At 37.4% G+C, this 20,634-nt stretch overlaps 1 protein-coding gene across 1 annotated transcript in view; it reads left to right on the top strand.

The window, feature by feature from the left end:
* Positions 1-20,634, top strand: part of UTRN (utrophin) — a 387,328-nt gene that overhangs the window by 349,409 nt on the left and 17,285 nt on the right. Inside the window, 5 exon segments of the mRNA XM_009646963.2 lie at positions 1,155-1,266; positions 10,847-10,983; positions 12,661-12,699; positions 12,937-13,002; positions 15,446-15,511. Of these exon segments, the coding sequence (XP_009645258.1) occupies positions 1,155-1,266; positions 10,847-10,983; positions 12,661-12,699; positions 12,937-13,002; positions 15,446-15,511 (420 nt within the window).

The raw sequence follows: 20,634 nt of genomic DNA, 5'->3' as shown, positions 1-20,634 counted from the left end.
AATACACAGGCTCTGAGTAAAGTATAAACAGTTGCATCAGCATCCCCAAAAGCATCCCTTTACATTTATAGACACATATTGTCTTGCAAAACAGAACATAAAACTCGGCAGGGGAAAAATGTGGATTGGTTCTGAAAACTGCTCTCAGGAAGCAATTTAATTTAAACTTTAACTATTCAGAAGCTATTCAATTTGGTTCAGTTAGCTCATTTTGGTTTCATACAAATCAGATAACCTCATCCAGTTGAAACAACCATACTATAAAAAATAGTGGGTGGAATCTGGAATTGAATTGTTGTTTGAGTCAGCTTTAGTTAAAAAAATTAAAAATACCATGCTCCCTGTGGCTTAAATTAATGCAAGGAATACTGTATAAGTTTGTTACCTTGTTTATACCTACACACGCTCTTAAAAAAACCAAAGTAAATAAATCAATGTAATTTTTAAACTTAATTTTATGTTCTTTTCGTAATGCATGAATTCTCAAGAGTTTTATTTTTTGAAATGTGTTTAGAATTTCTGAGCATCAAAATTATGTAAAAACATTTAAGCTAACTGGTAAATGTAAAAACATAAAAGTAAACCAGTCTGGTTTATAAATATTTTTTTTCTGAGATACCGTCTGAATACTAAAGAGAGGAAAAGAAAAACTAAAGCAATATAGTTTTAAGTCAGTTTGAACTTCAGAATAATAAACCCTTTACACTCCATCTTCGAAGCTGATGCCTGTAAGATTTTCTGCTTCAAAGCAACTTGGATGACAGATGATTGACCTTGGCTCTCTATGGCTATAGGAGGCAGGAATTTCTTTTGTATGCTAGGTGAGGTGCCCTGTGTGGTGTGGGAAGGTTTTGTGAAGAGGACTCAGGGGCTGTGGGTTTCCTGTGTCCCGCACAGGTGCCGCGGTGGCACTGGTGCTAGCGGGTCTGCAGCTGTGAGGAGCGTTGGGTGCCATGTCCTGCTCACACACACCCATTGCACTTCAAGGTGCTTTCTAATCTAATCCCAACAAACTCGCTGCGTCCTTGTGTTGCTGCTGCTGAAAAGCAGATGACACCATTTCAGAGAATAATTTGCCTCGTGAGGTTTAATACCAAGTAAATATTAAAACTAAACCTAGGAAGCTCTAATTGCTTTGTTTAATGTCCCCATAGGTACCGGAGCTTAAAACATTTCAACTATGACGTCTGTCAGAGCTGTTTCTTTTCTGGCCGTACAGCAAAGGGGCATAAATTGCATTACCCGATGGTGGAGTATTGTATACCTGTGAGTACCAATTTACTGATTGTTCCTAAGGGACTGGTTTTGCACTATTTGAGGTCTAAATTTTTTTAGAGTCTTTTGTCACCTAGATATTTTGCCAGGGTTGTTTTTCATATCTTTAGTATAGCCTGTCTTCCTGCCTTCCTATTTGAAAGTCATCAGGGACTTTGCTAGTGCTGCTGATTTTACGTGGGTGGTCTTTGGATTCTGTAGAAATGAGTAAAGTATCCACCTCTAAGAGAAAAGCTTCACTTTTGTTTTGTAAAAACAAACCTGGAATATTAACTATAATTGCAGTACTTAGATATGTGCCCATGCACGCACACGTACTATAAGGTGAGAAAATGTCAGAGAAAAGGGACTCACTTTACTGTTACTATACCGTAATAAAGAATATTTAATATTTTAGTAATGGACTTTAATATTTTTAAGGGGCATGATCTTTGCTTTCAGGTCTAACATTTTGCTTGCTTCATGAAAACGTGACTGGAAAGATGTCATGTTTTATCCCCCTGAGTAATTACTGTTTACTGCGATATTTAAAAATTGGTGCATAGTCAGAAAAAAAAATAAACAGAATTTACAATTTCTAACAAAAAATCATGTGAGAGGTTTGCCTGCATTAACTAATAAAAACTAATTTTACAAGACAGTATTTTCCTAATGAAATTTCAAAGGAATTTTCTAAGGAAGTTTCTAGGACACTTCCTTAAGTGGAGGAGTGGGTAACTTCCTTCGTACAAATACCTCCTTATCTTTTTTTTTATCTGATAGTTGTTTACATCCTGAAGAATTTTAACTCAGTCAAAAATAAATTAATGGAATAATCAGTATGTAATTTAAACAACAGTGGTGAAAGGTCTATGTGCTCAGAAAAGCAAATTCAGACCAGAATGTAACTAGAGCTGATTTCCAATGGGTTCCAGTGGGTTCTTCTACTAAGAAAACAATTATTGAGTTATTTGACTGTCCTTTGCTGTAGTAGTTGGGCTTATTAGCTGTGTTTTCCTGCTCTTTTTCATCCAGTGTGTCTTCTGTAACATAATTCAAATTCTATTAAGTAGTATTTTCACTTCATTATGATCAGAAGAAACCATGAGTTATGTTAATTTATTTTCATTATCTCTATAACCTAATGTTAGGATTTGATTGATAAATTGGCATGCCAGGCTGCATTCTGGAGAATTTTTTTGAAGCAGATTGCAGCTTTGTTGTATTTAAGCCAGTTCTAATGTTTGTTGTATTCTGTCACTGTTTTTTTCTTTCTGCCTCCTCTTTTCCCTTCTCACCTTCTTGAGACACTTACTGGCTGTTTGAGGGCTATGTTTTGAAATTACAGCAGATATTTAGAGGTGGGAAAATGTTGCATGTACAAAATGCGTAATTTTATGTAACGATGAACGTGCTGAATATAAAACAGTCTGTACTATTTCTCTGCAGTACAGATTCTTTATCTGCTGTAGCTACAGGTTTGATAGGTTTCTTGACATACACTTTAGTATTTTCTTATTGGAACTGAAGATGTATGAAAATATGTTCTGTCTGTGCTACTGCCTGGGCATAGAAATGTCCTTGGCATAATACATAGTATTGCCTGGCCTCTAACAAGGGTTCTTAGCGATTATTTTGATGACCAAATACATTGGTTTTGATACCACGTGGTTGAAGTAGCAGTTTTTTGCAATTTGTTTAATGCTACGGTGGACACCAAGCTGACCGTGAGCCAGCAATGTGTCCTTGCCACAAAGAAGTCTTAACGGTATTGTGGGCTGCGTTAGGAGGAGGGTCACCAACAAGGAGGTTATCCTTCCCCTCTACTCAGCGCTGGTGAGGCCACACCTGAAGTGCTGGGTTCAGTTCTGGGCTCCCCACTACAAGAGGTGCATGAACATACTAGAGAGAGTCCGATGAAAGGCCACAAAGATGATGAAGGGCCTGGAGCATCTCTCCTACAAGAACAGGCTGAAAGAGCTGGGACTGTTCAGCCTGGAGAAGAGCGAGCTCAGGGAGGATCTTATTGATGTATATAAATACATGAAAGGAGGGTGCAAAAGAAGAGGGAGACAGGCTCTTTTCAACAGTGTGCAGTGACAGCTCAAGAGGCACTGGGCACAAACTGAAACACAGGCAGTTCCCTCTGAACATCAGGAAACTCTTACTGTGAGGGTGACTGAGTGCTGGGACAGGTTGCCCAGAGAGGCTGTGGAGTCTCCAAGAATGGAGATATTGAAAAGCTGCCTGGACATGGTCTTTGACAAGTGGTTCTGGATGGCCCTGCTTGAGCAGGGAGGTTGGACAAGGCAACCTCTAGAGGTTCCTTCCTACCTTAGCCAGTCCCTAAGTCTGTAATTCTATAGTTTTATTTTCCTTCCAAACATTATGCCAATAAAAGGATATACCCGCAACTGATTGTTTGCTTGCCTCCTTAGCCAATATAGCCGTAAGATTCTGAACATGTTTGAGATTTTAGATTAATTTTTTTTTCTTACAAAGTTCTCTCCAACCTCATCTTCAGTTTGTATCATGGTCATGGAGCAGAAATGAAGGCATTAGTTGTGTCAAAATAGATAATGCTGCTGTTCCACATAATAAGATACCCTTCCTGCTGCGTTAGTCAAATACGTTGAAGGGGAAAGAAACGGACTATATCTAGTACGGGTATGGTACTGTCCCTGGAACAGGATGGTATGCTGCTTCTGATGACTTCTGGGTTTTGTCTGAAGCAGCAGATTTGATATCTGAGAGAAATTTTCAGTTCTTGTTAAACATGTTCCCATTACGTAACTGTGAGCCCTTTCATTTACAAGTAGAGACTGTTGTACAGAAGAATATATTCTGGAACAGGCTGGAATCCCCACTACCCCTGGAGCTAGGGACAGCTTGTGTTACATTGAAGGTTTCTGTTCCTGCTGCAAAAGGAATATAGTTTCCATGAAACATATGGGAGGAACGAGGTGAATCCACTATGGGTTAATAAGGGGGGCTGACATTCTTGATTAAAGTGAGTAAAGGCAGGCAAATGTATAGGAGGTAAAGGAAGGAAATTGGATCAGTTTAAAGTAGAGCAGAATAAAAGACCTAAATGATATAATTTAGGTGGCCCATAAAATTAGAGGTCCAGTACTGCCCCCAGTTAACTTGGAAGCTGAATATGGGGGTTGCAGTTTTTCTTGGGTCTTTCTGTAAGCGCACTCTGCTAGCTCCAGGTCCGTAAGAAGAGATGACCCCTTATATGAACAGACCTCTTATACGCTTGTTTGACTTCCATAGTCAGTACCTACATGCAATGTAGTTTAATCTCATCTGAATTAGGTCAGGAATAAAGAATTGATTTCACAAAAAGAATAATACAGTATTATTTATTATTACTATTTGTAGTAATGCACTATGGTGTGCTAATTTGTTGCTCATTTAATGCGATAGAATAGTTAAGAATTGCAAAATTGTTTGCAGTAAGTTAGCAGAGTAGCTTTTATGTTTAAATGGAGTAATGCCTGAAAAATAGCATAGAGCTGGGTCTGTAAAATGAAAAAAAAAAAAAGAAAATAAAAAGAAGGTACCAGAGGCCAGTGAATTATTCCTTAGAATCATTATAATAGGATACAGATAGCCTGAATAGAATGAATGCATCCACTCTACTTTTTCAACGAAATTCAAAGGCTGATGGTGTTAAAATGTTACTTTTGTGGCCAGTGTTGCAAAGCAGAGTACAAATACACGTACTCATCAAACTGCATTAATAAAATCTAGCTTCCCTTTCTTACTGTTAATGTATATTAATATCAAGAATACTAGCAGTAATTAGGAAAAAAGACTGCTTCCCTGGTTAATAAAGCTCACATTTAGAACTGGAGCTTAGTTGCAGATGGAAGGAAGACCTTTTAATTGTCTTCAGGTAAGCAGTTCAGTCTACGATATGAAGGGATTTCTTGGAAGCTCAGTTAATTCTACTTAAATTTAAAATAATTTGGAGAATGGCTTAAGGAATCTATTTTTAACATTAAACTTGCAAAGGGATGATTCTCCATTTTAATGAGTTTCACGGTGTTTGCATCAGGTGAGAATTGCTTCATAATTTAAGAATAAGGCTATTTACATCAGATAGTTACGTGTATTATTGCATCCTAATCTGTAATGCCATTTAGCATTCATCCTAGCTTGCAATTTAGTTTTCTCAATGCTGCAAATGCAAAAATTCATGATAATGTCTTCGGTTATGTCTTTTAATTTCATTCAGAATTTAGAGATGGGTGGGGTAAGGGACTGAAAACATTACTGTCTTTAAGTAGTAGAAATGCGAAGTTATTGTAGTCATTTTTTCACCTTTAAATAGTCTTTCTCAGAAAAGACCAAGAAATAGGATTTTTAATGTAAAATTCTACCCAGACGTGTAAATAAAAATTTTTAAGATTTTGCTAGCATTTAATTCAGGAATAGTCTTATAAAGGTACCTACATTTTTTATTTTTAGCTTTTTTGGAATGGAAATTCTCTCAGTAGTGGTACTTGTGTTATATTAATGTGGCTTTCTGTACTGACGGGTCCTTTGAATTTCAGACAGAAATAGTTACTGCATCGGTTTTCTTTCTCCAAGCTGTTTCCACTTCGCAACTCCCATATTCCACAGTAAAACCTTAAACGCAGCTTTTCTGAGGTAATGCACAAATATCAAATCAGCAGTTCTGAAAATTTTCTCATTGCGAGTAGTCTTACTTCCTGACCTCAATGAAAGTTTAATCGATTTTTGTAGTTCTGTGCCGTTGCACTCACCTGGCACAGCTGGGAACTGGGTTTTTTGTAGCCTTTCTGTACAAAATAATGGCAGAAAAGGTTCGCCCCTTCATCTTCCAGATGACCAGAATTTTAGTTCCCGGAAAGAGCTCAGAACATGATAGGCAAGACGGCAGAAATTATTGGTTGAATGATAGTTCACCCTAGACTGAGATTTTTTTTTCCACAGCCACACTAAAGCTTATCTGCAGTAGTGCCTGTTAAGACTTCTCTAGGTAAGTCATCTGAAAATTAAATTGCTACTGGCATCCAGAAAAGACAAGAGACCTTCCTGAACATTAAGCAGCCTCAATGTTTTATAAGCAACAAACTGACATAAGTAAATCAGTGGTTTCATCTTGACATGCTTATCAATGCGTCAAGCATGACGCTTCGCTGTTATCAAAGTGGGATTGTTCTGTGGGGAAGATGAAAGGAAACAGCAAGAATGGTTGAATCTGGCTATTTTGCATGCAGAACATCACTTCCAACTGTGGAGTTCAGAGATTACTTTTTGCCTTAAGAAGAATAGCTATCTGGTCAGGGGAGGCTGATATCTAGCAGCTGGGCAATGTGCTTTCCTCTAGGTCTCGCTCTTACCGTTGCTCAGATAGCTGGCTTATGTGATCTGCTACCCTTCTGCAACTTAATTTGTTAAACTCTATTAAATTCTGCAGTAAGTTAGTTACTCGTAAAATTACAGCTTGATTTCATTGGAGTAAACTAAAATACACACACAATTTATAATCAATCTCCTCTTGGTGAGAAACTGCTATGAAATGCTCCTATTTGAAAGTGGTCACAGCAGGGTAATCTTCACAATGTTACACGGTGCAAACGTCACTGATGTGGCAATGACAGCCATAAATACAGTTATTATACATTAATAACCTATTTTTTCTTGTGGTATCTTATCTTAAGCCTCTATCAAGGATGTGAGATGCTTTTTAAAAGTGTGGGTGCTTTGTTGAATGGGAATGAATGTATGCTCTTAAACAAGTGTTGAAGTTATTGGTGAATTGCATTCTTAAGTGACAATTTTTATAAAAATAGTTGGAGGAATGAAGTATCTGTCTCTTTGCCCCACATCCTAGGCTGGGGAGTTTCCCAGCCTCCCAGTGTCACCTCGCTGACAGCTGCTATTAACATGCATCTGTCATCATACCCACACATATCGTAGCTGTTACCATAAACAGGTCTAAGAATCCAGAACAGTCAGGCTTATGGTACAGATTCTACCAAATGTTACAGATAAATAAAATGTCAAGAAAGAAAAATATGGAGATGGATTTGGTTTTTTTTTAAAATCACAAACCTTAAAATTTACTAAAACATTTGAAGAATATCAAGTGGTATCAAATTCAAGTATCTCTACCAGGGCTTCTATTAAAGAATAAACTAAAGTCCATTTAAACAACATAGGTGGTTTTTTTTATACTGTAAATTTTGCGTCACTGAACATGTCTTATTATACAAAATATATTTTCTTGGAACTGCCTTGTTTATTGTGTACATTTCTCTCCAGCTTCTTCATGACCCATGAATGTCTGGCTGGGGTTAATGACGGTGTTCATTAGTGAGGTTCACATCTTTTCTGCATATCAGTTTCTATGTGTATATTAGAACAGCTATTTGGTTTGGTGTTAGACGTAATATAAGAAATGTAATTAAGAGAAGGACGACTTAAGTGCAGATGAGTCCTTTTACATAGGTAGGTGCAGTGAAAGGAATGGGAAAATGTTTGGGCCTTCATTATCACTATTTTTTTTTTTTTGAAAAAAGTGAATAGTGAGAAATAAATATATGTATATATTAGAAGTATTACATTATTAACATCTGTGTTTTCATATATTTATGTTTATTTATGGTAATTTTTATATTACACATTATTTAATTTAGACCTCTCCAACTGGTTTATTATGTTCTTGGTAGTACTTTTTCCCAGCAAAGACTTAATCTGTTTCTACATGTGTAGGTATCTAACCTACATATGAAAACCATGTCGCTGCTTATCTTGCTTTTTCCACAGCTTTCCATGTAAATCCCGGTTTCTTAAATTTGTGGTGTTCTACAAGGAATTTTACCTGGTTTTAGTATGTGATTTAGGACTCCATTTGTTTCTGGCTGCTATATTGAAGTGTGCTAATGCCAGTTTGTCAGTTGTTACAGATTTTCTCCTTGAGACCTTCCGCTACAGATGTGGTTTTATTTATTTATGTGTGCCAGCCATGGATCTTAGTCATTCCTTCCTGAACTGTGTCTTGTTCTAAGAACTGAGATTTTAAATTGAGTTTGAAAGTGTGGTCTTTTGCTGAAATTTTCAGTGAAGGAAAGGATATTTTTCTTTTCTTTTGAAGTAGTTCCGTAACTACGGTGGTATTTGTGCTACTGACTTGTGTGGAAACAGTCAAGATGTCATGATGTAAGGACATGTACAAGCTACCTGTTGGTTTTAATTTAGTAGATAGATTCTACACAACAGTGCCTGGCTATCCTTTTTTGAAAGTAAGATGTTCTAGTACTTCTCTCTTGGCATGATTGTGTGGTGTGGTTATATGCAAAAAAAAAAAAAAAAATTAGAAGAAATACTCCTAAGAGTTGCATCTAAGTTGCTTGTAAATTGAAATAGTTCTTCCAAATCTGTTCAGATGTCACTGGTTAGTATTTATTGTCCTCAGTCAGTACGCAGTCACATTAGTCGTTCCAAGGAACTGGGTCAGGCTGTCATACGAAATAAAGAATATACTATAGGAAAAGTTTGGCAGCTCAGTAGACATTTAATTCTGCAACGTGTAGGTACTAAAACTTTCATTCCTTGGCCTTGGGACAGAGTTCCATCTGCTGGAGTTACTGTTGCGTGAGAACAAGCAGCCCTTTGGGCTGCCTCACGTTCCTTCTCTGGATGAGGCGGTGATTGGAGCAGATGCTTTCTGAGAATGATTTTGTCAGTGCTCCATGAATTTACCTGTATTAAAATTCAGGAGTTCAAACACCTGTTAATGCCAAATTTGCTTAGTTTGGTGTTACTTGTTAAAGCCAGCTGTGAGAAACTCTTACCCACATCAGTTCGATTATCTACAATTTTTATTGCTTGTCTGATCTGTATTACAGCCTTTGTAACTGTAAATACTATACGTACATTAAAATACGTAAGTGAATAAAATACATACGTAAGTATGTTTTTACAATAGAGAACAAAACCAGAGAATTGTTTGCCTAACCTGCTTCCAGGCCTCTTGGGAGTACGTCATGGAAAAAATTTACAAAACTGAAGACTTTCACTCTGTTTTCCCTATGGATACCCATCTGCTTTGGCATCCTTTTATGTTACAGGCTTCTCCCAAAGCAGGGGGTACGGAAATACAAGCTGTAGTTTGTTACAGGGTTTGGGCTGGAAATCTAGAGAAGCTGTTGCAAATCTTCAGCTAATGCAGGAGGTGAATGGCCACTTTTTCTTTACTGCAGTTGCAAGAGGAAACGCTTAACAGTAACAGCTACAAGTGATGGCAACCGTTCCATTTAACTACGCAGTACAGCCTGTAAAACATATACTTTAAAGGCATACCGTATACTATTGTTTTGTCCTGAGGATATGTTTACTGCCATTTTCACCTTGTATTTTATGCCTGCATGTTTTGCTTGCATCCCTACTTCTGTAGCAGAAGTTAACTGAATAGTATTACCAAAGCAGTGCTGCCATTATTGCTGTGATTTTTTTTTTCCAGTTAAATTAATTTTTAAGAGTAGTTGCATCAATTTTAATTCTGTTCTAAAGAGCACAGTTGATTTCATGTGGGGGTGAGAGATAGGGCTAAGCACTTGTCAGTTTTGGAAGGAGCTGCATCAGTGGGCACCAGGAAAAAAGCTGCTGGGGGAGGTGGGAGTTGCTGATTGTAACTTGCAAATTTAGACTTGCAGAATCTTGTGGCTAATTTTTGTACCAGTCTTACCCTGCAGTAGTAAGGAGGCGACTGAATCGGTCTGTGAGTTTGTTACTTTAGGCACTGATTGTTCTTATCAGGCGCACCTCTGACTGTGCCTTTGAACAGTGCCTGTACAGTGGCTGTCACTTCATCGGGGGGGCGTTGACTCTGGGACGATACAGATAGTGGCAGAGACCCGTAGGAAGAGAGCTGGTAACCTGAAGAAATGCTCATGAAAAACGTGGCCATTGCAGCAGAGAATGGTTTAGCACGTACTGCTCCCATCTTGTGATAAAGTTTTCTAGTTTAGGTATAGAAAGGGCAGTGATAAGTATTTTGCGGCACTTTGTGAATACAGAAGGCTGTGTTAGCTGCTTTTTGTTAAACAAAGCCATTACTGTTAGCTGTATTTTTTCAACAGAGCCATTACAAGGTTTTTCTGTCTGTAGGGTGAGTCACAAGCTTCATGTGTATGAGTGTACTGTCGAGATTGCTTTCAATGGCTAAGAGTATCCCCTTATATCTGGCAAAGTGATTTCCCTTTTTTTTTTTTTTTCTGAGAAATTAAATTTTTGTGTTTTGTAAGACTGGTTATAAATGCTTAGCTAACGCCTTGATCCTGTTTCAGTTTTTCTCTTAATTTATAAAGTAATTGGTAAATCCAATACATTTATTGCTGGGGATTTGAAGCCTCACTGTTTTTTCCAATAGAGGACAATTTGTAGATGCATTACCGTTGTTATTATACCTTATTTCAGGACCCTAAAAAGGCAATTTTAACACCATTAACATTTTGAAGTTCTTCCTTGTATCCTTTTTCAGGACAGTAGCAGCACTATTGTCTCAATGCTATTTAGCAATGTTCAATTTAATTTCTTTTAACTTTTTAAGACAACATCTGGGGAGGATGTACGGGACTTCACGAAGGTGCTGAAGAATAAGTTCCGGTCAAAGAAGTATTTTGCAAAGCATCCCCGACTTGGCTACCTACCTGTGCAAACAGTATTGGAGGGTGACAACCTGGAGACGTAAGCTTGATTATATAGAGTTAATTGCTCCTGGGCTCACTGGCCCATGCCATTAAAAACAAAAAAGTGAAACCTGAGACATAATCAACATCAGTTGTAGAGCCTTGTGCTGTATTATTTTCTAGGAATTGTTTTGCATTATTTGCAGATCTTGCCTGTTTTTGAAAAAGTAATGTATTTTATACTTTGATTTTTGAAAGCATTTATCAAATCTGTGGACTTTAGCAGATAATGTTGGAGGGGGCTGGATGGCTGTTTTACAGAGAACACTTTCATAGCTTTGGGGAGATTGGGCTTTTTGGAACTGCACTGCTTATTTGGTTCTCTCAAAGTCCCTGGAGTTAGAAATCTCGGAGTTAATTAGGTTCCTACAGGCTTCAGAGATACAGGTGGCCTAATAAAAGAGAGCACTCTCAGTGTCTCCACAGTATTACTTACAGCACTGGCAGAGATGCTCTGCTTTGTTTGCTTACTTGGTAGTTGTCAGCGAAGGACATTTTTAAAAGAGCAAAATTAAGATGTGTTGACAGGGCGCTAGAAGTAGTTTCGTGGACTGACTCTCCTTGACATCCTGGAGTTTGCGGCACTGCCGTGTCATCGGAGCACGGCACTGCTTAGCTAGCAACGGCAAATGTGACGCTTCAACATATATACACTCTGCTGTCATGCAACAGCCCAGTGCCACTGTCCATGCTCTGTTCTCATGACCGGAGGACTGTGCATTTATTTACAATAAACAAACAAAACCTGCTCTTTAGAGGTTTATGAAACAGAAGGGAAGTAATCTGAAAAGTGGCATTACTGATGGCCTGGCTTCTAAGGAAGCAATGCACATTCAAATGTTAAAACATTACTCACTGGGGCAGACGTCAGCTGGTCTGCGTTTAAAAACAACAAAAGAAATGTCACCGACACAGGAAAGCAAAGATGCTTTGATGTGGTGAAAGTTTGACCGTGGTGCCAGAAATTGGAATGTCAAAACTGTAATCACAGGTCAGGATAAAAGTCTCTTGGTCCAGTCATGTGGGAAATACACAGATAGATTGCCAGCATCATGCTGAGGAAACTGGTGGTATTAGTTCTCTCCCCTGCAGGTGGCAAAACTCAGTAATGTTTTCCTTTAAATAAAATAATGATGATGATAATTGAAAAAGCCTAAATAGTTACGGAAGTGTCAGAATGTAATACGATTATATATTTACCTCTGATTATTTTTATGCAGTAGGAAAATAAGCATTGATAACTTTGACTTATGGTGGGGGTTTTGTTGTCAGTGGTGGTTTTTTCCCCCCAATTTTTTTGTAAATATATTTTCTGGTTAATTTAAAAGGGAAGATCCAGTACTTGCACAGAATTTAAATGAACTGATTATGGTTTATGAACTGCAGTTCAATCAATAACACTGATTTAATTTTTTTTTTTACAATTGATTTTTATTTAACAAAATGAAATATGTAAGTCAGTCTCCTGTCTCTCTCTGATACATGGCAGTATCTGCTGCTGTCTATTTTCTACATCAGTTGTTGCCGATTCAAATAATTTGGGTGGGTTACTGGTTAAAAATATTTTGTGTTTCTCCAGCTTTCTGTTGCTTAAATGGCACTAAAGTTTTTGTTTCATACTTTCTTTCTTTCTCTTTTTTCTTTTTTCTTTTTTTTTTTTTTGTCTTCCTTACAGTCCTATTACTCTCATCAGTATGTGGCCAGAACAATATGAGTGAGTATGCAGAACCCCTTTGTCTGTAAAGCTTAGTTATACTGATTGTTTTCTTTTAGCTCAGTTGCTGCTAATCTGATGTGCATGAGCTACAGGGCATGGCTGACCCAAAGCAATAACCCCCTCAGCAATATTGTGAATGTATTTATTTGTCATCAGTCTAACTTACTTTAAAAATAATGTTGTCTATATCATTAATTGCTTTACACCCCACTTTTTTTTTTTTTTTTTAACTAGTCCTTCCCAGTCTCCACAGCTGTTTCATGATGACACACACTCCAGGATAGAGCAGTATGCTACTAGGTAAGAGACGCACGGTTTCTCACCAGTACACTGCACTTTGTGATTGATTCCTGCAAATTTTAGTATACTCTACTGGGTGGACATTATTTATTAAAAAGATATAATTCTCTGTACTCAGAAGTCAGTCAAATGTTTTTAAGTCATCAGCTTCTGGATACAGTCATATTAAATGTAAAGTAAATGCATTAAATCTGCCGTCTGCCTGCTATACGGAATGGAAACTGTTGCAGAATTACTGTGCGCTACTTCTAAAATGTGCTGGGTTTCTTTTGCTTCTTCATTTTTAACCTTTGGAAGTAAACTGAACTTGTTGGATACATAATTTTTCCCTGTAGGATTTTAGACCCAAGTTTTCATTTTCTTCTATGATAGGTTGACACTATCCATTACCATTGACTTCTAGCAGAGCATATAATAATTACAAATGTTTTATGTTCTGGCTTTTATGGGGTCGCCCTAGTCCTTTCATGATAACATGTCTGTTCTGCCAAGTCCATCTCAGTGCTGCTTGCTGTGTTCTGTTGAACTCTTCTGTACATTCAGAGCTGGTGATGGTTAAGCGCTAACCACAGGTCCCCTCTCAAAAACAAGTAATGACACCCAACTTCTACGCAACAAAGAAATTGATCCACGTTACTATGGGAACTGACTTGGTTTTGCTTTTGGTGTTTTTATTGTTGTATCTTCTTTACATAACTAATAAGCAATGTTAACTTTTTCAGCTTTTTGAATAAATTTCAGAGCTTATGTTTAAGATAACTGAATTGTTACTTATGGGCACCATGGAAAAGATTCAAAACGGTTTGTTAAATACCTAGGATACCCAACAGATGATCTTTGCAGCAGAGGAAAAATGGGGCAGAAACTAACCCTGAAGGGCTACCTACTGTCAGCCTCCACATTTTTCTTTTCTTCCTCCCCTTCCCCCCCTGCCCCAAACAACGAATATTTTCATCCTTCATAAGTAGCATAGTACATTGTCAAAGGCAAAGTTGTAACACTTTTCAATTATTTAGATATGTAATTCATTTAAATCATCCAATGTTTCTTTGAATCTGTAACTTAGGCCGTGCTATAATCAAGTAAAACCCACAGACAGGACTACAAACCAGGCAAGAGCAAAGAAATCAGACTTTTCTAGAAAGATGAGAGAATTTTCTGTCTCCAGATGTCCTTTTTTTTGGTCTGTGGTGCCAGAATGCTGTAGCTTTCTCACTCCCTAAGAGATACAGGGCAGGCTCTCTTCTCTGAAAAATGTGGGCTTTGTACTACTTCCCTATGTGACAGCGGGTCTATGAACACTAATTTTGAAAATTATGTTTCATCAAAGACTTAAAAATACTGAGCTAAGCAGCATTACAAAGGTGATTTGTAAGTATCTAACTCACTCTTGTTACTCACCATGAACTAGATCTGTTTGAAATGCCCCGGAGCAGAGATGATCTGAATGTCTCTAGTCACTTAGGAGCTTGTCCTTCCTTCAGGGGGATATGTTGGAGCACAGCATCCCACCCCAGCCATGGTGGGATGAGGTGATCAAGACAACTTCATCCTCTGTGTGCTTTTGTTTATCCTCCTTCAGCCCTGAGGAATATTAACAAATGTACACATGGGCAAGCTTGCTCTGTGCTAAAAGAAGACACCAGAGTTCCCGTTTCTTTAGGGCTTTACACACTGCTTTTAAAAAGAAGCTTGAAGATGCCTGTAATAATGCATAACACACTTGCAAAAATAGATGTGAAATTAAGATAACTTTATGGTAAAGGAAATAGCTGTATTTGGTGCAGTCCAGTGTATGGACTGTATTGAGCATTCCTAGATTTTTACATATGTGTCTTATGCAGGAATGTATATCTTTCCGAGAAAGTTGAATAGACAGAAAACTTTGCTGCGATTTAATGCGGCCTTGTATGTATGGAATAATAATCCAGTCCTTTCAGATTAATTCCTTCCAAATGAGAACCATAGGCCATGACTCTCTGTAATTGCACTGGGGTTTGTGTTGTTTTCCAGGACTTGTCTGTCCACAGTGTGATGTTATTTCCCAAGCGTAATTTCAGATGTTGCATGTGCTATATTTAAAAAGTATTCATCCTCTTTTGTTAGTCCAGCTTTATAAAATTCAAAAAGAAAACCATCTGCGAAAACATCTCTTTAACTAATTTTACCATGAGAGTTGTGGTGGTGCTAATGATAATTACACTAGAGATAGAAAATGTATTTGTTGTTTGTTGCTTTGCAAGTAGAATTAGTTAATCATAGCACAAGTTCCTCATAAAAGTCCTCTGGATTATAGGTTTTGGTCACACAATCTAGGAGTTTATTCCTACTTATGTATACCAAGTTTGCTGTATCTGAGCTGTTTTAAGTAGAATTGATCTTCACAACTCTTCTGTTTAAATTGCGCAGCATGTTCTCTGAAAGTCATGGTCTTTCCTTTCAGGCTTGCGCAGATGGAAAGGACCAATGGCTCCTTCCTCACGGACAGTAGCTCCACCACAGGAAGCGTGTAAGTAACTCAGACTCATTAAGGCTGCCAGGAACTTTGGTTATAGCTGCATGGTATAATCTTCATAAATTGTAACACAGGATTTAATCCCAGGGAAAGTAGCTAATAGGTATGACACTAAGGATGCCTGCATAAATTTCATTATTCCAAGCACCAATTGTAGAATTGGTGGTGTTCATTTGATGATGTGAGGCAACTCTACATTTCTCAGCCATTACGTTTCAAAAGGGAGGATATTTCATACAACTGGAAAAAAGTCATAGCTCTTCAAGTTCTAGTCCATATTTCTTTTCTGCTCTTATCAGATTAGAAAAGAAATCCTGCTATGTGAAAGTGGACAGTGGAGTGGGTCGATAGCTTGTGCTAGCTCCTGGGATAATTTTCTCATTGAAAAAAAAAAAAAATCATCTATATTGGAAGTTCTGCAGAGCCAGAACAGTGTTGCTACTTCTTGCTTTGATTTCAGTTTGGTGGCTGTTTCTGTTTGTACTTGGGGATATAAGCGTAGTGCCACATTAATTTTATCAAAGCCATTTTCTTGTTTGAATTATGTCACTTTTATTGTAAAAGCCTTCATTAAAACACATTGATGAACCTGGAAAGCATAGAACCCCTTAAATTACTGATTACTTAAATATGATTTTTCTTAGTGGAGAAATGCACAAATGTTTTAACCTCACTGTGCCATCAGTTCTGTTCACTAAATCAGTGTAGTAGACTCCGCCTCTTTTAAGTTATTAATGGATGTCGTCAGCTGTTCAAAGAGGAAACAAATTTGTCTTGTTCAGCTTTAGTTAGGAAATGCTATTGTTCTCAATAATACTTCCATTTACTATTTTAAAATCTAATAATGAAATTGTTCTACCTAGGAATGTGGTAACAATTTGAGATTTAAAATATTTTGCTTCAGAGAAGCACTTGCAATCACCTTTCCTGCTTAATTAACTCTATTTACATAACTAATAAAACTTTTTTCATATATGCCTGTTTTCATGTGTTTCTGTCATTTGGTAGGCTCACCAATGACAGAAATGCAGCCAAAATATTCCCTTTTGATTTCACCTCCAAAAAAAAAAATAAAGAGCAAACATACTGTCACTTGGCAGGGAAAGCTGAAAACTTGAAAGCAGCTAAACGCTCATATGCTTGATCGAGTTGTTTATTTTGTAATTAATGAGTCTACTCATATACGAAGACCAAACAACCATCCATCCCAGTGGTTAAAAGGGGGTGTATATGCTTAATTTTTACTGGCAACTTAGCTGTTGATTTTAATGCAGTTTCCTTGTTCACCTATAAAAATGACCATTGTTTTAAGAAAAAGAACAAACATGGTAAACTTCTGTATCAATATGTGAGAGGCACTTCTGAATTTGGGTCTCAGTACTTTTCTCAAAAGGGGACCTGTTACACAAACAAAATATGCAGAGATTTATAAGCCAGGGAGGACAAGACAGTAACTCTCGTACCGAATGGCACCTTGTGTTTTGTTTGCAGATAATAATGTACTTTCATTAAGGTACACGCTAAAGTACTCTCAAAATTCTGAAAAACTGTAGTTTAAAGTTTGGAAATAAGCCTTTGCAGGGATCTACACAGTGATGAGGTTTGGATCCCAGTTTGCATCATAAGTCACCTACAGCTGGATCACTGGGAGTTTAGGATTATAGTTCAGCTCTATTCTTACCGTTTAAATAGAGTTTGACAGAGCGTGGTGGTGTAATAATTCTTTACAGACTGAATTTGAAGGAGCAATTTGAAATTTGGGTGCACTTTTTTTCAGTTCAGATGCCCCTGCTGTAAACCTATCTGAGCAAAATCTCATTTTCTTATGGTATTCTTTCGAACCTTCAGATGATCACTGGTTTGGAAAACAAATTCTCTGCTTCTCGTAATTGGAGTTCTGTTCCGTGATCTTGTTTTTATCGGTCCTCAACAGTCCTTCAGTTTACTGTGAACCTAAAAGAGAGGCATAGTGGAACTTAATATAGGTAAATTAATGCTTTGGTCTTGTCAAGTTAACAAGTTCATCAACAAGACTTGTAACAGTCTTCATGCTCCAATGAGTATGTGTAAGAAATCTTCTACATTTGAATGACAGTAAGAGAACTTCTGCCATCAGTTAAACATCATGAGGTTTTTTGCAGGAATGTTCTGCAATATGCCATTTAGTTAAGAAAATATTCTTCAGAGAGATTTTTGGGGTTTTAACTAACCTGTTTTCTTGAATGTCATTATGACTTCTATCTCCTTGACTAAGCTTTCTTAACCCTCCCCTCCCCTATGGGTATGTGAATTCCACTAAAAAACACATTTTCATCGATTGGAAAAATATTTGTAGATAGCAAAAAAAAAGTCATAGTCTCTACTGTAGTATGTCCAGCTTCTTAACAGACATTCTAATGCTCTCATGCATGAGTTTTCTGATATAAATACATTGTATAAAAATATTTTTATTCATGTCGTCTTCTCCATACATTACAGAGTTCTAAATGTTTAGGCTAGACTGTTGTGATTAGTTTTCCTTGGCTTTAATGCATGCAAAAACATTATAAAAGAAAGCAGACGGGCCTCTTCACAAGTGAAGATGAGCATAAGGAAAAAACGAAGACTTAATAGCAAAGAATGACAAATAGTGTCTCTAACAGAAAGCTATGCCTCACAATTTGACAAATCATGGTGTAGTAGAAAAGACAAAAAAACGTTGTTAGGAAAATAGAACAAGAATGTAACCCTCTTATTCCTGTAATGTACGAACTATCCTATCTAGCCCATACTGAAGTGCACTGGACATAGTATAAATAATTTCTGTATAAATGTGAATGTTTAATAGCTGTCTTCTGATTATTGCCTTTACTACCAGGCATCTTCATGTCTGCAGCACTGTTGATGCCACTTCACACCCAACTGAAGGCAGAGTTGGACCATACCTAGAATTTTGTTTGTTAGGGAGCTGTGCACTTGGGTGCAGAAGCTCCTTGTGAAGCCCTGCCCTGGGACTCCTGTGCTACTAACGAATCTGTCTTGATGAGTCATGAGGTTTGCTGGTGCCGGTTCAAGGTTCAGGTTTTTTGTACTAGTAATTTTGCAAGATGGAGGTGGAACACATGGTGAAAATAGACTTTTCCTTCAGAAGCCTTCTTGTATCAGGCACTTCCTCCGGCATGTGAAAAAGCCTGCTGTCAGCTGCCAGATGCGATCCCTAAAAAAAGATCGGTCAATATTCAGTCTGTCCTGTGCAGACTCTGAACCAGTGAGAGAGGAGGGAAATGAAATTTTCTCTTGACTGAATAACAGGAAACCCAAACTATAAAATTATCTGGAATCCTTCTTGAACATTTTGTATTTAGCTGTGTTGATCTCACCTACTGGACCACAATACAGACAAAAGTATCTGAGCATTGACTGGGTAAACCCTTTCCTTAATTGCTTTATAACTTTCACTAAAAAATGAGGCTACATCTAATGTAAAATCTCAACAGAATTTCAGAATTAATAAATTCAAATAAACGTAATAAATCCAGCTTCATAGACCTCTATTTAAAAAAAAAACCAAACAAACCAACAAACAAACCAGACATTTCAGATTATGTATGTAGTTGTTTATAAACTAATTAATCAACTTTAAATGTAGACAGCAGCTTTTTGATGCCTAATTAAGATAACCAGACCAAACTACTTGACGACATGAACCTTTCCAGACAACATCAATGCCCGTGCACAGAGGAAGGCTGTATGTGTAGTTACACTGTATAATTTAAATGAATATGTAAACGGTGTTTTGAAACCTGGATGATAAAGCGGTGTTCTCTCCCTCACCTGCTTTACCACTCTGTGCTCACTGAAGATGTGACCCCAAATCACCAGCGCTTCCTAGCTTAGCGTGGCCGTTTCGGTTGCAGTGAGGGGACTCTGCACGTTTTGCAGGGCCATAGAAGCCCTGCTGTGCACTGCACAGTTCAAAGCCCCAGAAGGGGCTTTGGCAAAAATTGAGTTATAAGAGGCAGGAGATTTTTATCAAGATGGCTAAAGGGTGGAGAAGTACCATGAGGTTTTCCTTATCACATCAGGACCTGGTCCAAACTTCATTAACTGCATTAGCATTTGCTTTAGCTTTAACTAGACTAATGCATAATAACAAAGTAAGTGATGATGGGTTTCCCTGAGATCACTCAAGTAGTGGAGAAGAGAAAGCAGTTAGAGGCTTTTTTTTCTATAGGTAAAGAAAAAAAAGGAGCACTCTTCTGTTTCTTTTTCAGCTAACACTGTCAGATATCCCCTATATTTTTGGGGGACTTAAATGCACATACAGCCCCGATTATATTTTAATTATATATGTATTAATATGTACATCTGTATCTATGTATATATGTATTACATGAAAAATTCATTACATTTATTCATTTGTATGGGAAGATCTATATTGTCATTTCTTCTCATGAGTGTAATATTGACTACAGTCAAGACAGATAAGAAATAAGTGAATGTATATTATTTCTGTTAAACTTCTGACTCATTGTTAAAAGCGGAAGAACTCACTAATTAGGTTCCTTTTTCAATTGTACATGTAAGTGTTCTGCAAACCAGTAGTTAATCACAAAAGATAGGATGAAGGAAAGTGAGATGCAACCAGAGCTCTGTGGAGGGGTATCTTCATACCTGACTGTTCTTAACCTTTATATCATAAGTGAACTTATGTGGAATGGAATGCCATGAACTTTTAAAGTGGATAGAGCTGTCACAGGCTATACATTTTGTTTGTTTGTTTCAGTTTGGGTTTTTTACACATGGTGTTACTTGATGCACATTTGTTTGATTGTAATAATCTAGATTTTTCAAATCTCATTGACAAGTCAGAAAGTGGAAGACCACGTGATAGCTTTGGGTAGACAGTGAATAGTTATCCTTGAGAAGAACTAGTTCAGTGTTCTACCGTAGGATTAGTCTTCAGTAAAAAGGTTGTCTTAAGCACTACTACAAAGAACCAGATCACTTTGCTACATGATAGAAGCACTTTTCTGAGAGACAGACACCAGGAATCAGTTTTTATTAGATCTCTGTCTTGCTCCAAATACTGGTGATGCTTTTAAATGGGTATTGATGTACTGAGCTACCAAAAAAAA

Source organism: Egretta garzetta, unplaced genomic scaffold (assembly GCF_000687185.1).
Source record: "Egretta garzetta isolate BGI_Z169 unplaced genomic scaffold, ASM68718v1 scaffold139, whole genome shotgun sequence".
Lineage (NCBI taxonomy): Eukaryota > Metazoa > Chordata > Aves > Pelecaniformes > Ardeidae > Egretta > Egretta garzetta.
The sequence above is the reverse complement of the archived record's forward strand: the minus strand, read 5'-3'. Positions and strand labels throughout refer to the sequence as shown.